The sequence below is a fragment of the Talaromyces stipitatus genome, genomic scaffold, assembly GCF_000003125.1.
Source record: "Talaromyces stipitatus ATCC 10500 scf_1105507295515 genomic scaffold, whole genome shotgun sequence".
Classification (NCBI taxonomy): Eukaryota; Fungi; Ascomycota; class Eurotiomycetes; order Eurotiales; family Trichocomaceae; genus Talaromyces; species Talaromyces stipitatus.
The window spans coordinates 369718-384216 of NW_002990118.1; the positions used below are offsets into that span (position 1 = coordinate 369718).

Genomic DNA, 14499 nt, shown 5'->3' on the forward strand with positions numbered 1-14499 from the left:
GTTCTTTCTAGCCGGGCAAGTCTAAAATCGTAATTAGTTCTATGATCTCTTCAAGCTACTGTTCTGGATATGATAGAGCGGAGTACCTATTGTCGACCGATACATGCTGCTCCCGGCAATCAGTATCACTGCCATTGACGCTGTATTCGGTATGACTAGCAGTTCCCTGATAATACTCCGTGGGAGAGATATTGACGTCTCTACGATCATTCAAAGAACATGACTGGGACAACGTTGTACATCGCAAGCAAGCATAGCCGCTCCGGGATGCATAACACCGAGTCTTATATTTCCTGCAGGTATCACACGCTTTCGAAGCCCTACCGGATGAGGATCTTATAGGAGGCATATTTCATGCTAATATGGTCGAATCAGGCTTATCTTCTAGGAATAGTTAATTTCTAAGGAAACGCTTCTTATCTCTGAAATGTCGTGATTTGATCACGTGCAGGATTTAGGGCGGATAAGGAAGGCTCCACTCCTGTGATAGGCACGCTGAGGGAAGATATTAGGGCTATTTCATATAGCCCTAACTGAGAGATACAAATGAGCTATAGAGTGACTCTAATCAAAGTAGTTTGCTTGTATATAAAGTAGTTATTAAGAGGAATTACATTCCCATCTCATGCCATATCGGAACCCTCCGTGCGGCTGTGTCCGAATTCAATGACACCGGATTTAGCCCTAACCCCCTGATCCTTCCCATCAAACAATCGGTAAAACAATTTCCACACCAGAATAACAAAAGCAGCAAAGATTGCACAAGAAGCAGCAATAATCAACCCATGATGATATCGTGGAGCATCTAAAACAGTCAGCCTTAATTCACAAGTGAATCTTAGCTTCCAGAGGAGTACATACCTTTCGCTCGGAACAGTTGATTACCAGGGAAGTTTGCAAGCTGGATACTCATCACGTATGCCGCTAGAGCTACTGGTCGTTGGTGGTCTTCCATTTTTGTTGTGAGCCACGCCGCGTTTATAGCTTGTGCGGATCCCATACCCATTTGAGTCCATACAACACCGCCTACTCAACATGACAATGGTTACAATTGATATTTGGAACCCGTAAGGAGAGAAAGCGAACTAACCGTATAAAATCCATTTATCAATTCCTTTGGCTGCAAGTGCCAGCCATAGCAGACCTGCAGCTCCCCACAAGTATCCAATAGCGATGTGAATGCCTCGCTCACCAACCTTGTCACTACTGAAAGCCAACGACACAGAAAACATCAATGCACAAGCACTACCTACAGAATTGAGGCCATTTGCTTGTAGGCTCGTAAATCCAAGACTTTTTATAATCGATGGTGCATAGGTATTCATCGGCGAGATCATTATCATAGACAGGAAGGCAGCCACTAGATGGCCGTATAATCTCCAGTCCGTGAAGGTTTGCAGAATGTGAGAGGGTAAGACCGGTTTGCCGTATCGAATGCCCTTTGTTGGATCATCTTTGATAACGCGAGTAATGAGGAGGGATGATTCTCTTTCCGTAAATATGTTGTATGATTTTCCGAAAAATCGCTTGTGGGTTGATGCACTATTGGAAGGTAGAAGAACATGACGACTCCAAGGAAACATGTCAAACAGCCCTCTATCCACATGAAAAAATTTTGTTAGCACGTAGGTATTCCAAACTAGTAGGAAGAGGGTGACGAACCGATAAGAAACAGCCACTGCCATCCATGTAGTCCCCCGCGTCCTCTCAAAGACAACAATCCAATGGACAGCGGACCCCCAAGAATCCCCGCAAAACTATTAGAAGCCCAAAATATAGCGTATCGTAGCGCAAGTTCCCTATTAGTATAGAACTTGGAAAGGTACAATGCGAAACTCGGTATATAGCCACCCTCCAGAGCTCCGATAAAGAACCGAACGGCATATAATCCTGAAGCATTCCGTACAAAAACCTGTGACCAAGTCGCAACGCCCCAGAGAAACATGGTTACGGGGAGAAAACGCTCAGCACCGACGTATCGGCTGATCATGTTGAAGGGCAGCTCAGTTATGACAAATCCCACAGTGAAAAGTGTTTGAGCCAGGTTGATATTCGGGTTACCAATGTGAATGTCTTTGGCGAAAGTGTCCGTTAAGGCGTTACTGAGGTTTGTACGATCAAATTGGAGGAAACAGAAACATAAAACGATGAAAGGGAGTAAGTATAGGTCTACTTTCAGAAGGGCTCTCCCCTCTTCGCCGGGTTGCGGCTGGATGCTTGGATCGTATCCGGGTACCGAAATGGCTGGAGATTCATCTTCGATGATGTTGTCCACTTCGTGTTTGATGTCTTGTCTTGAAATATCCATATTTAAAAGTATCGAGAGTCTCAATATAGATGGTAAACAAGATGATTCAAACGTCAGACTTTGCCAAGGTAGGTTCTCCCTTCATCATCGGACCACGACATTGGCGAGTGATATATACCTATCAGACAAATATGCGGACTTCAACTTCTAAGCCCATCTCCTGATATCTGGATGTTATCATTGCGCCGATAAAGACGTGACGAGGTTTTTCACCTACCATGCATGAAGTTCTGCGTAAGTTTGCGCCATCAAGAGTTGGTCGTTATCAGTCCTGCGGCATGCCGTCGGTATGCCGACGGTTTCCCGCCGGGACGCCAAGGGAGATGATGATAACATCATTTTTGTGTTTGGATAACAATAAAATAGTAGATAAGAAAATCCGTGATACGGATATAATAGGGCGAGCTTGAGTGGTAATATAGTGTTTCTCAAAAATTTATGCAGATCGGTTTAACTTATCCCAGTTTGATATCCTTGCCGGAACAGCCTAGGGCAGCTCGCACTCCCGTGAAAATGGAGCAAAACACACTCAAAAGAAGAGGCGTCGGCTTAATTGGCGTCGATAAACAGAAATCATTCGGTGGTTACACGCTCTTCTGTCCGCTTACTAGTGACATCGCCTACCTGATCGACATTGACGGAAACCAAGTTCATTCTTGGAAGCTCCCCGGCAGAATCGGCCGACATGCTAGGATTCTCCCTAATGGGAATCTTGCAGCCAATACTCTTCGGCCGCCTTCTGACCGCACTACGAATGATAGAGGACCATTTCCATTTCCATTCTTCAATAAATATGGCGGCGGGGTTATGAGTGAGCTCGACCCGGATGGAAAGGTTGTGCGACAATTCGAGGATCCGCTGGGACACCACGACCAATATCATTTTGGAGATGGTAAGATTTTATATACAGGGCTCGAGGCGTTGTCACCAGAGCAATCGGCAAAAGTTATTGGAGGTGTACCCGGTAGTGAGATTGATGGCATCACCTACGCAGACACTATCAACGAGGTAGACGAAAAGGGCAGCCTCATTTGGCAGTGGAAAGTCTCGGAGCGATTGCCTCGGGAAGAATATCCTCTACAAGCACATTACACGCGCGAACACTATCCACTCATCAACTCCGTTCTCCCCATGCGTGACGGCGAGCACATTCTCGCCTCGATGCGATCCGTGTCAGCGGTAGTTATTATCGAAAAAGCTTCTGGGAATATTGTCTGGAAACTCGGACCCGAAGTACTTGCTCAACAACACAACGCCACCGAACTTGATAACGGCAACATTCTGATATTTGATAATGGTGCTTTCCGTAACGGCGAGTCAATCACTTACAGCCGCGCAATCGAAGTTGACCGTGCAACCAAGAAGATTGTATGGGAATATCGCGACCGTTCGCAGATGTTATATTTCTTCACACTCTTCATGGGTAGTGCGCAACGACTGGCCAATGGTAATACATTGTTGTGTGAAAGTGCCTTTGGTCGGGTTTTTGAAGTCACGCGAGAGGGCTACATCTGTTGGGAATACGTTAATCCGCATTTTTCGACTTATCTGGACGAGGTCACTGCAAAAATATTTCCGGGGGAGTCTAATGCCATCTTCAGGGCTTATCGCTATTCATTGGAGGAAATTCCTTGGCTGAGACAAAGGCTGTTGAAATCCAAGTTAGCATAGATACTAAGCTATGTACAGAAACAGTGCACCAATAAGAAATATTCAAATCATGTTCTCACACTTTGTAATTGATTATACCATAAAACTTAAAAAATCTTCCCCGGTTCTTCGTTTCGTCCTTCGAGTTTGATATTCTTTTGTTCGTTGACATGTGATTTTAGGGTTTCGTGCGCCTTAAGTTTACCGTGGCCGAACAGCTATCGGTAAGTAAAGTACTCTACATCCTCTTCCACCAGGATGGGGATTGCAGGTAAGGGTTAAAAATTCAAGATATCCGATCTCTATCTCGTTCTTGGAATATCCACTTCCCGGTTAAAATATGGTGGTGTTGCATTCACCGAGCGAAACATATCCTGCCACTAAAGGGTACATACATCCACCGATACTACCTTAAGCGTTGGATTATGCATTTCGGCGTCTACGCCACATGCATCTATGGCGATATAGTCCAGTGCTGATCTATCCGTTTATCTTAGATAAGATTCTCACAAGCCTTAGTTCCCTATAGCTTATCCTAGTATCTCCTGTTTGAGTCACCCCCGCCTAGGCGTAGTATTTGTCTCTTAGCACCGACACACTACAATTGGCCATGGATGTTAGCAGATACCAACCAGCCTATCAACCTTTTTCACACAATCTCAATGTTGAATAGGAAATGTCAATGTGTCTACCAAATGGTAATTATATTAAAATTATATTGAAGGCGTTCTTAGACCCCTTGCTATATGTGCCGCTAACTCAAACAGGAAGGTGGTCTCACGTAATGGATGGCGAACGATACAACCTCAAAAACGTGATTTTTTTCCCTTTGTATTTCCATTGTATGATCATTTTTCCGCCGTATCGCACCATCCACGAGCCATGGCTATCCTCGGTTGCTTCTATCGGGCTAAGAGATATGTAGCTACGATAGAAAGCTAGCTCTCTATAAAGGGCAACCTTAAGCTCGACATCTTTTTTTACACGACAAGTGCGCTATCTTCTAACCCTCATCCTTGCTACTGCCGCGCAGCACTGCACCATGTCTGCCAACGTAGTTGAGCGCAAGGTCGCTGCTGACCTAAACGTGGATGCATCCAGCGATAGTGTAATTAGTGAAGAGGTTCGCGCTGCACCCAACAATTCAGCAACTGTGGAAAAACAGGCATTGGCAGACGACGAGGAGATTCAGCCCGATCCTCCTGTATACAATCCCGATGATGACTACGATAAGGATGAGACGAGACACGACACGATCATCATCACAGGTGCTGATGCTGCCAAACATCTGCTTCCGCTGCGAGACGATCGCCAGCCATCGTTGACCTTTCGAAGTATCTTCTTAGCCACGGTTCTCTCTGGTTTCCAAGCTGTCATGTCCCAGATTTATTGGGTGAGTAATGTTCTTCATTGAATGCAATAATCCAACACCGACACCTAACACTACCAGTTCAAACCGACATTCATTACCATTCAAGGGACGTTCATCGTTATCATCGCCTACTTCCTTGGTCTGGCCTGGGCCAACTTTCTCCCGCGAGGCGATCATCTAGAAACACGATGGAGAAACAACGGAGGACAAGGACAACTTCCTCGGTGGATCAAAATCATCTCTTTCTTTAACTATGGCCCGTGGAATTTAAAGGAGCACGCTATATGCTCCATTACTGCTACATCTGCCTCAAATGGCATGGCAAGCAGTGAGGTATTCGCGACGCAGAAACTGTTTTATGATCTGCCCCTAAGCGCCACAACGGTTATCCTGAGTACGCTCTCGATTGGTCTGTTTGGTTACGGTATGGCTGGCATCATCCGTCCTATTGCAGTCTGGCATGAGGAGTCGGTCTATTGGGGCACTCTTCCGATCGTCAAGACTCTCCAGGGTCTACATTGGCAGCAGGTTAAAAACTCAAAGCCCCTTCGCTACTTCTGGTATGCCTTTGGAGGAATGTTTGTCTACGAATGGTTCCCGGCCTACATTTGGCCGTGGCTAAATTCCATTTCTATCCCCTGTCTTGCCTCCATGCATGCTACAGGAGAGAAAGCAGCTATACTCACAAACATCTTCGGTGGTTCTCTCCCCAACGAGGGGTTGGGGCTTTTCAACTTTGGATTCGATTGGCAATACGTAAGGCGGTATCACAATGTACAATGTGAATGTGATTGGTTAACAGAGCTATTCAGATTACTTCCTTCCAAACAGCACTGCCTCTAAAATTTCAAATAAATTCAATAATCGGGTTTTTGGTGTGCTATATAGCCATGATCGCCATATACTACGGCAATGCCTGGGGTTCGAGATCGCTACCGTTCATGTCGTCCCGACTTCTCACGGCTAGCGGCAAAACCTATCCCATTTCCAAAGTCTTCCAAGGGGGCGTGCTTAACACAGATGCTCTGGCAAAATATGGAATTCCAAGACTCACAGGCAGCTTTGCGTACGGCATGTTTATGGCTAATGCAGCTGTAAGTTATTTCACCCGACCACTTGGTCGACTGAATACTGAATGATCTAGATTGGAGCCATGATTGCCCACTGCATCCTTTTCTGGGGCAAGGATATCCTCGTTTCGTTCAAGAAAACAAGACAAGGAACTTCCGACGATCGCCATCACGCACACATGGTAAAGAACTACAAGGAAACACCATCATGGTGGTATATCGCCGTCCTTGTTATCAGCTTTGTGCTCGGACTCGTTGTTGTCATCAAGGAGAATATCACTCTACCGGTTTGGGCATATATTATCTCGCTCATTCTCGGAATGGTTATTGGACCCTTTGTGAGTATTATCCAACAGCTTCCCACATATTATACCTATCTACTAATACCGTGAAGAGCGCTATTTTGTATGCTCGATTCGGAAACGGCATTGCTACCAACAATTTGTCAAAATTGGTTGGCGGTCTTTTAGTCCCCGGACGTCCCGTTGGCAACATGTACTTTGCAGCTTGGTCGCACAATGTCATTACGAATACGGTCAATCTATGCAATGACTTGAAGATGGGCGAATACCGTATGTACAGTATAACCCGCTGTTTGTTGACATTTGTTGACACGTTGATAGTCAAAATCCCTCCTCGTATAATGTTCATCACGCAGATATATGGCACGGTTCTCGGCTCGTTCGTTAATTACGCCGTCATGATTTCCATTGTAACCAGCAATCATGACATCCTCGTCGATGGCAATGGTGACGCTTCCTGGAGCGGCGCAACTGTCCAGGGGTACAATACTAATGCTGCTTCATGGGCATTGGCGAAATACCTATACAAGTCGGGCACTACATACTCAATTGTACCTATCGGTCTAGCCATTGGTGCTGGTGCTGTCGTTATTCATCGTGTCGTGGTACATGTAAGTACACATTTTCCATTCTCAAGGAGCCTCGAAGCACAGACTAACTGTCTTAGTTCCTGCCTAAAATCCGCGGCTTCTCGCTCGCGGAATTCAATTTCCCTCAATTCATCCAGTACGCCGGCTACATCCCCTACAACTCTCCACAGACATGCGTCATCTTCAACCAACTTGCATCCGGTGTCTTCGTGCAGTACTATCTCCGAAACTACCACCCACGAATCTTCAGGGACTATTCGTACCTAGTCACGGGTGCCTTTGACGGTGCGAGTTTGTTGGTGCTATTTATTCTGTCATTTGCTGTGTTTGGGGCTGGTGGTCCTTCGGTGCCGTTTCCGGCGTGGTGGGGGAATAATATTAATGGGAATTATGACTTTTGTCCGACGAGTGATTAGATGCTTGCCATGTCATCGAATGTTGCAATTAAAAGAAGTAAGATTGTGCATGTGTCGATTGATATGTGTGACAGTTTGAAATTCCTTTCTACATCTAGGTAGTCTAGCTCAAGTGCAGCGTTTGGAATACGAATACATCTTCTAGTATTATTTGCTTAATATATGTGTATATAGCACATAATGATTGTAATGGTTGCGTATATCTAAGCAGTTTATTCCCTACTCTTTACAGAAAAGATACAAAAAATCCTATCTCTCAATTTCCTCTTGACTTCCGAAATCTGAAATTGCCGCAAAATCGACATGACAAGTCGAAATCAGCGATTTTAATGGCAGATATGTCGGCGGGTAGATGTGTCTACCTTTGCTTGCGTAGATACTGGGATTCTGTTCATGAAATGAGGAAAATACCACGTTTTCAAAGGTCATGAGGATATTATCAAGCTTCAAACCTACATAATCTATACAAGTTATGGTTAGTTGGGGGTCTCCAATATTCTCTGCAATATCACGCTCATGACGTATATTGTAACAACCAACAGGTTTGGGGGTCTCACTATTCCAAGAAATGCGCTTGTGATGTCTCAAGTTGAGTTTCAGCTACACTAGGTGAAGGTTCAGGTGTTCGAGGATGGTTTCGGCTCCCTCAGACTCCACCTCAGCAGTTGGAGCTCAGAAAAGGGAGATCTGGTATGAGCCGTATGTCTATAAAGATAGCAGATGTTCCAGGACAGCAGAAGATAGGTTTCAGTACATTGACATTCCCTACCCTACCTTGTGTGCTTGCCTTCAGTGATTCCTCTGAATGTAATTATACACATCCCTCGTAACATTGTTATATATATCAACAACGCTGCGGTTGTTGGTAATTCGAGACTTAGAAAGCGCCCAGACATAAATACCTGAATCCATGACTGGTCACAGAGGCGTTAGACGTGTTGTACATTCGTTGTTGTATCTCCCACAAGCCATGCTGTCCTCTGCGTTCCCAGCCAATTCTAAACAGAAATTGGTGATTGAAGGCCAGAGTAGTGAAGACAATTCGATGTTGGATAGGTCTGCAGAAGCCGCGTTTTATCCCATGGGGGATTGGCTGCATTCATTACGTGGCAATCTGGATTTTCCAGCGCAGAATAGTCATGAAAGAGCATGTCCGGGCATCAGCTATATGGATAGTAAAGTATACATAGTAAGATGACACCATTCTGGTCGGACTTGGTGGGCACCTAGGGCTTCGCAACATATTTTCAATTTTAAGGGTTGTGGAAAGCAATCCATGAAGCATGAAGACTGCGCACTGAATCCGGGGACACAAAACTAGACTCGTGACAGATCCACAGATCTTTAGATCAATGGTAATAAAAATAGATGATCATGAAGTGTTATTCAAGAGGATCGGGGGCTTTTTTGAGGTGGAGCAAGTGCGGCTGAGTGCCTGAGGCCGTAGCTGTGGCTGTAGTACATTGTCTTGGCTAATTGGATCCACTTAGAACCTGACAAAGCCAATCACAGCCACGCGGGCGGCACATGGAGCCTAATCAGGTTAAGCCCATGTCATAGACAAAATGTAGGACTCCGTCCATATATAAGAGACGATATCACAAGAATGATTTTAGATGAAGTAGGATATTGATCAAGAGCAAATCAAGAGCAGATTACACTATACATTACTTTCAGGCACCAAAATCAATACACACAATGGATGGCCTTTCGTCAAAGAAGCTCGAGGTATGCCACTATCAAGTCTTGATATACGATCAGCATACTGACAAGGATCAGCATGAGCAAGAGACTTATAGACAAACGGCAGACTTGTCCGGACCTCCTCCTCCAGCTTACTCCACAGTGGATGCACAAGATGAGACCATGAATACCTCAAAATACCCCCCACAGTCATACCACCAACAAGCCCCAACCCTCACGCTGCAAACCGAAAATACCAAATTCCTCGGTCAAGCAATGCGCATCTACGACCTCTCCAACCCTTTTCAAAATATATACGAAATAAAAATCAAGACTCTCGGAATGGATCTCTATTTCTATCGACCCGGTGCAAACCAGAAGGGGCAGGAATTCGCGACGGTGAAATTTCATAAATTATCCCTAAAGATGGATATTACGTTACCGGATACTCCCATGTTTACTCTTAAATGTAAGCAGGGATGGAATTATAAGGTTTCATACCCTTCGCCGTCTTTTCAAGGGGAGATGGTGAGCTGGAAGACGAACTACCATTTCAAGACTATGGATTTTGAGTTAAGGGACGCGAAAGGAATAATGCTTGCGAGACTCAAAGCGAGCAATTGGAACTGGAAGAAGACGAGTCAGATTGAAATATTTGGGGGCCATGTAAGCGGTAATCAAAAGCTTATGGATGAAATTGTGGTTACCGGATTCGGGTTACTGGAGTATGTGATCGTGATGAATGCCGTTACTATCACAGCTTCTTAATATCTGTTTGCCGATGGGTTTTGTGATTTTTCGATGTTTTTGTTATGATGTACTTTGATATACCTGTAGTTATATGATATGATGTTGAGTTCCCCGTTGTGAATTCCCGCTCTTAGCGGCTCGTAATATAAAATCAGCGACAATCTCAGGCACAACCATGAAACTACTATGTCCAGCATCTACTTCCTCTACTCTTTCCATGCCATCTCTGACCACTCTTATACACTCTCTTTGAAACGCTTCTGGTAAGATATTATCATTTTTACAAAGGAGATACCATCCTGGAATCTCGTCGTATGCCATAGATCCAACAGAGCCCTTTAGCGGTGTTGTCAATACCCTATTTGCTAACATCAGTATAATTGTCGGTTCTAAAAGATGAACATGACAGGAGACAGACGCTGCTGATTGGGTGCTTAGACTTGCTATTAAAGAGGCCTGCTGATCTTCAGGAAGTCCATTGTAAAATACGTCTGCGGCACCGGTAAACTTCAATATCCCGTTGTCCTGTCCATCAACAAAGATTCAAGGTCAGCATCAATGCTTGAAGAAGGAAATACTTCACAACATACGAGTGGCTCAAGAGGCAGATCAGCCGATAACCCTCTCTCTGCAATCCATGCAGTCAGCTGACCGACATGACTGTCCCCTGCCTTGGGAATATTACACGATAGATACACCATCTTCACTACCGCTGTATTACCAACTCCTCTTTCACTCCGACCTAGACCCCGAAGAGCCTCGGCTGCCGGGACCGCGCCGTATGAGTGCATGACCACCACACAATCCGATCCTCCTCGCGGCCCATTGGTAACAGTAGGACCGTCCAAGACTTTCAACACCTCAGCTCGCAGAACGTCAATATCTTGTTGTAAACTGCTCGAGGAATTCAGTTCTGCGCTTGGAAGCTTCAAGTTATTTTTTATCGAACCAAAATAATCGGCTGCTTTGAGAGGAGAGATTAGCGCGTCGAAACAATCTGGTCCGTGGAAAGCGCCGTGGACGAATAAAACTGTCGGTTTATTTGATGAAGCCATTATGAGTCTTGTAGAGTTTATTTGATAAGAGACTCAAGGCCAATAAATCAAAATCCGACAGTCAAGAGTGGTTTTAAAGACACCGCAAAGCTTACCGCTAATCTTGGTCCAGATAAATCTCTTTTTTGGGAACCTCGATATGTCATCATTAAAACTGTTCGGATAAAATCATGCTGCTTTATTAACTTCATGACAAATCAGCTTATAACTAGCGTTTAAGTATATCCCAAATGAAGTTAGGTATTGCAAGCCACGATGGAAAGACCCATAGAAGATGTATGTACGTACGAACTTTCTTTTCCCAGCTCGGTGAGATCTGAGTCATCTGACTAAGACTTGAATTCTAACACGAATCAGCTGAAGAGTTGATCTATCTCATTTGTTATAGTCGGGTGGATACCGTCAGTTTTATATAGTTACAGTACAGAGCACGGAGTTACTTAATTTCGATTTGGACCCTCGGAGATAAACGGGCCAAACTCTGGATGCAGTAATACTGAGAGAAGATATTGTAGAAATATTGCTCGAATCTGTCAAGGATGCAGATAATGTTGTCGAAGGCGAAGTTCATTCTGTGAGGCCGGTAATTTCAGTGGTAACAAAAAGGGACTGAGATACACTAATCAGAGTATTTGCAGGTCTTTCCTGAATTCGAAGCTGAAGTTCCGAATACCGATATTCCCAGAATAGTCGCTGGGCCCTTGTGCCCATGAAAATTTTGGTTCAGTCTCCCACCTCAACACATCGCCCTCTAATCCAATAGGTCTTACAAACAATCCAAGATCCTTTTCTTGGTAGGGTTCGACGATCACAGTGTCATTCTGTATTTCTGCTCTTAGTTATCACTTCACTTAGGAAATACATCTCGCAGTGCAACGAAAGATAGTAGCTCGGCTCACATTCTCAACATAGCACCAACCCCTTCTTTGTTCTCGAGGGTGATCGTTATAATACCATGTCCAGGCTTCAATATTACATCATAGCTTTTGGACCAACTGCCGAGAGGTTTTGATATAATCCTCACATTTCTGAACAAAGAAATGATTCATCCATGTTTTCTTGCTCTGTTTCCGGTCTCGGGAAGTATGGGGATAGAAGCCTTTTTAACTGCTCTCTGGTAGAAGACATGGAATCAGGTGTCTCGGAGTATGCATCCAAACGTGTCGAGGCTTTGCAGGGTCCTGATTTCCGTCCGTTACGACGAGGATACGCTGAAAGACAGCGCCACAAGCCGGACTACAAGGAAGAAAAATGGAATGTCAGCCTGCCCTAGTGAATCCCTCTTTCCATCTTTTTACCCAGCGCATGACATACCATTGAATTGCTGATTGTGTGGACCCTGGGCAAGTTGTCTTGCAAGTTGGTCAAAAGTTGTTCTGAGTTTCCTCTAGTGTGAAAACCATAGACATTGCAACAGCCTGGTCCTTTGTCTATCGTATCGGCAGCAGGTCCGTAGTTTCGAAAGTTCGCCTTGAGAACAGCAGTAAGTGCCTCTTAGAATCAGTTGTAAGAGGATACGATAGATCAGACGTGCAAGTAAAATGACGGACCTCTGCTGACCGAATTACAAGCTCGGGTGGAAAATTTCCTTTCGTGCTCCTCTGGCGTGATCTCCTCAACGTACTGATCACTTTGCTCTGTAGCCCGAAAATTAGCACTATTAGCACTGGCTAGACCACATTGCAAACCTTCTTTACTTGTAGGAAGCCGGTATTCCAGGAACGCATTAGTGGCAGCTGCAGCAGCATAGTTTTACCACTGTTTATTCTTATGACTGTCTGTGTAATTACATACGCCTTCAATGATGATGCATGTCATGTTGTCCCAGATTCCGGCACCCTCCATCTCAAACCCTATAACTCTTTCTCTTTTGGCTATTCTATCACGGTGCTCTCCTGATTTCATAATTGTATTAGCTGATGCTATTTTCCTAATGTGGATTGTGGGATTGGGAGTTCCTGTATCGTGTCAAGTACGTTTTATCAGCTTCCCAGCACACCCTAAGCTATGACAGTCCTTTTTCAATGCATCATCACATACAGTATTTCGTCCGAAACAAAATAAACGTGGTATTTGGATCCCGCATATAGTGCTTGTGGTGATAAAGAAGCTTCAAAAAGAAAATCATGCTGAGCACCTGGGTATTTCCACAATGCTACTGGGTCCTCCTGTAAGGCCTGGAGGTGCTGTATACCCGTATCTGTAGTTCCCTTTGAATATAGCGACCATGCAGTCCGGCAAGAAAAGCCCAAGGATTTCTTGACTGGGTTGCCCAAGTGTATTTTTCACATCGCTTTTGCGCCGGAACCCGTTAGGGCATTGCCTACCAAAAGCAAATTCAATGGCACTATCACTAGTGATAATATTGCCCAGTATAATCTCAGTTCCTCCGGATAATGAAGGGAAAGGGACACCTTCACAGATGCCAACCAACAGGGTGAGTTGTATAGAGCAATAACTAACTCTTAGATTAGCTGTGACTGATGCCGCACTTCTTTTCCCCATCCCCGGCAAATAACATAACATTGTGTTGACCAATCCGACCGATAGCATGGGCATTATTATCTCCGTGTCGCTTGCCAGACTTTGCTTATCGGTCCATACGTTCCATCGAATAGCGTTTTGACAGCATCTCCTTCAAGCGCGAGAGCACAGATAATCGCGATATGGAAGTCATTGCGACTTTTGGGGCGCATAATTTGACTCAAAGTAACGAAATTAGCTGCTTGACTAAGAAAATATCTCCTTTCATAAGCCGGAACTTTTCTATTCTTGATGATTCAAGTGATGCCAAAACTTGCTAAAGAAGTCGTTGAGTATCCAAATCAGTCTCGTTGAGGGGCTGACATCCACAGTAATCCGCTAATGTAGAGGCATGGGCGCTCAAATGTGTAACAAGAGGAAGAAATTTGATTTACTATGGGCTTCAAGTTCTGATAGAAATTACAATGTGGCTGTGAGAAATAGATCTTGCTGCCTAGTTTGTCTCTTGACTTGACACAAAGCACTCAATGAGTGTGTAATACGGCCACACCTTTTCAAGCAGTAGCTGGGCATTGGAGCCATATTTTCTTCTTAAGCAACAGTGATAGTCTATAGACTGGAAATGCTAAGACAAAATGAACTAGGGTCTCAAAGTTCTCCTTTGTCCAAAAATGATACCATATTCGGATAATATACTTCCAACGTTGTCCCAGCCACACGTAGATACCTAACTACCTGGGTACCTTTTAGCAAGCCTAGCAGGTGTCCTCGGGAACGAAAGCATCTATGGATATCAATAGCGAAGTGAAAGAAACCTTG

At 44.6% G+C, this 14499-nt stretch overlaps 6 protein-coding genes across 6 annotated transcripts, besides 1 other annotated feature; 3 read left to right on the forward strand and 3 right to left on the reverse strand.

The window, feature by feature from the left end:
• Positions 1 to 623: 623 nt before the first annotated feature.
• TSTA_041610 (vitamin H transporter, putative) lies at positions 624 to 2308 on the reverse strand (the record flags this gene model as incomplete). The annotated part of the gene is made up of 4 exons (XM_002484591.1): positions 624 to 805; positions 862 to 1026; positions 1091 to 1594; positions 1663 to 2308. 4 exons carry the CDS (start codon positions 2306 to 2308, stop codon positions 624 to 626), a joined length of 1497 nt encoding a protein of 498 aa, XP_002484636.1.
• Positions 2309 to 2349: 41 nt separating this feature from the next.
• On the forward strand, positions 2350 to 3979 carry TSTA_041620 (uncharacterized protein; the record flags this gene model as incomplete). Its single annotated transcript, XM_002484592.1, has 2 exons — positions 2350 to 2376; positions 2753 to 3979. The coding sequence occupies 2 exons, from the start codon at positions 2350 to 2352 to the stop codon at positions 3977 to 3979; spliced, it is 1254 nt and encodes a 417-aa protein (XP_002484637.1).
• A 678-nt stretch (positions 3980 to 4657) lies between these two features.
• Positions 4658 to 4678: a sequence feature (AT_rich).
• A 322-nt stretch (positions 4679 to 5000) lies between these two features.
• Positions 5001 to 7708, forward strand: TSTA_041630 (oligopeptide transporter, putative; the record flags this gene model as incomplete). The annotated part of the gene is made up of 7 exons (XM_002484593.1): positions 5001 to 5351; positions 5409 to 6086; positions 6143 to 6424; positions 6475 to 6738; positions 6795 to 6972; positions 7024 to 7313; positions 7370 to 7708. The coding sequence occupies 7 exons, from the start codon at positions 5001 to 5003 to the stop codon at positions 7706 to 7708; spliced, it is 2382 nt and encodes a 793-aa protein (XP_002484638.1).
• Positions 7709 to 9305: 1597 nt separating this feature from the next.
• Positions 9306 to 10159, forward strand: TSTA_041640 (uncharacterized protein; the record flags this gene model as incomplete). The annotated part of the gene is made up of 2 exons (XM_002484594.1): positions 9306 to 9436; positions 9488 to 10159. The coding sequence occupies exons 1-2, from the start codon at positions 9407 to 9409 to the stop codon at positions 10157 to 10159; spliced, it is 702 nt and encodes a 233-aa protein (XP_002484639.1). The 5' UTR covers positions 9306 to 9406.
• On the reverse strand, positions 10105 to 11255 carry TSTA_041650 (uncharacterized protein). The gene is made up of 3 exons (XM_002484595.1): positions 10732 to 11255; positions 10560 to 10666; positions 10105 to 10499 (listed from the first exon to the last, which is right to left on the reverse strand). The coding sequence occupies exons 1-3, from the start codon at positions 11194 to 11196 to the stop codon at positions 10229 to 10231; spliced, it is 843 nt and encodes a 280-aa protein (XP_002484640.1). The 5' UTR covers positions 11197 to 11255; the 3' UTR covers positions 10105 to 10228.
• Positions 11256 to 11819: 564 nt separating this feature from the next.
• On the reverse strand, positions 11820 to 13101 carry TSTA_041660 (uncharacterized protein; the record flags this gene model as incomplete). Its single annotated transcript, XM_002484596.1, has 6 exons — positions 11820 to 12017; positions 12116 to 12191; positions 12221 to 12432; positions 12511 to 12689; positions 12747 to 12826; positions 12953 to 13101. The coding sequence occupies 6 exons, from the start codon at positions 13099 to 13101 to the stop codon at positions 11820 to 11822; spliced, it is 894 nt and encodes a 297-aa protein (XP_002484641.1).
• Between the last annotated feature and the right edge of the window lie 1398 nt (positions 13102 to 14499).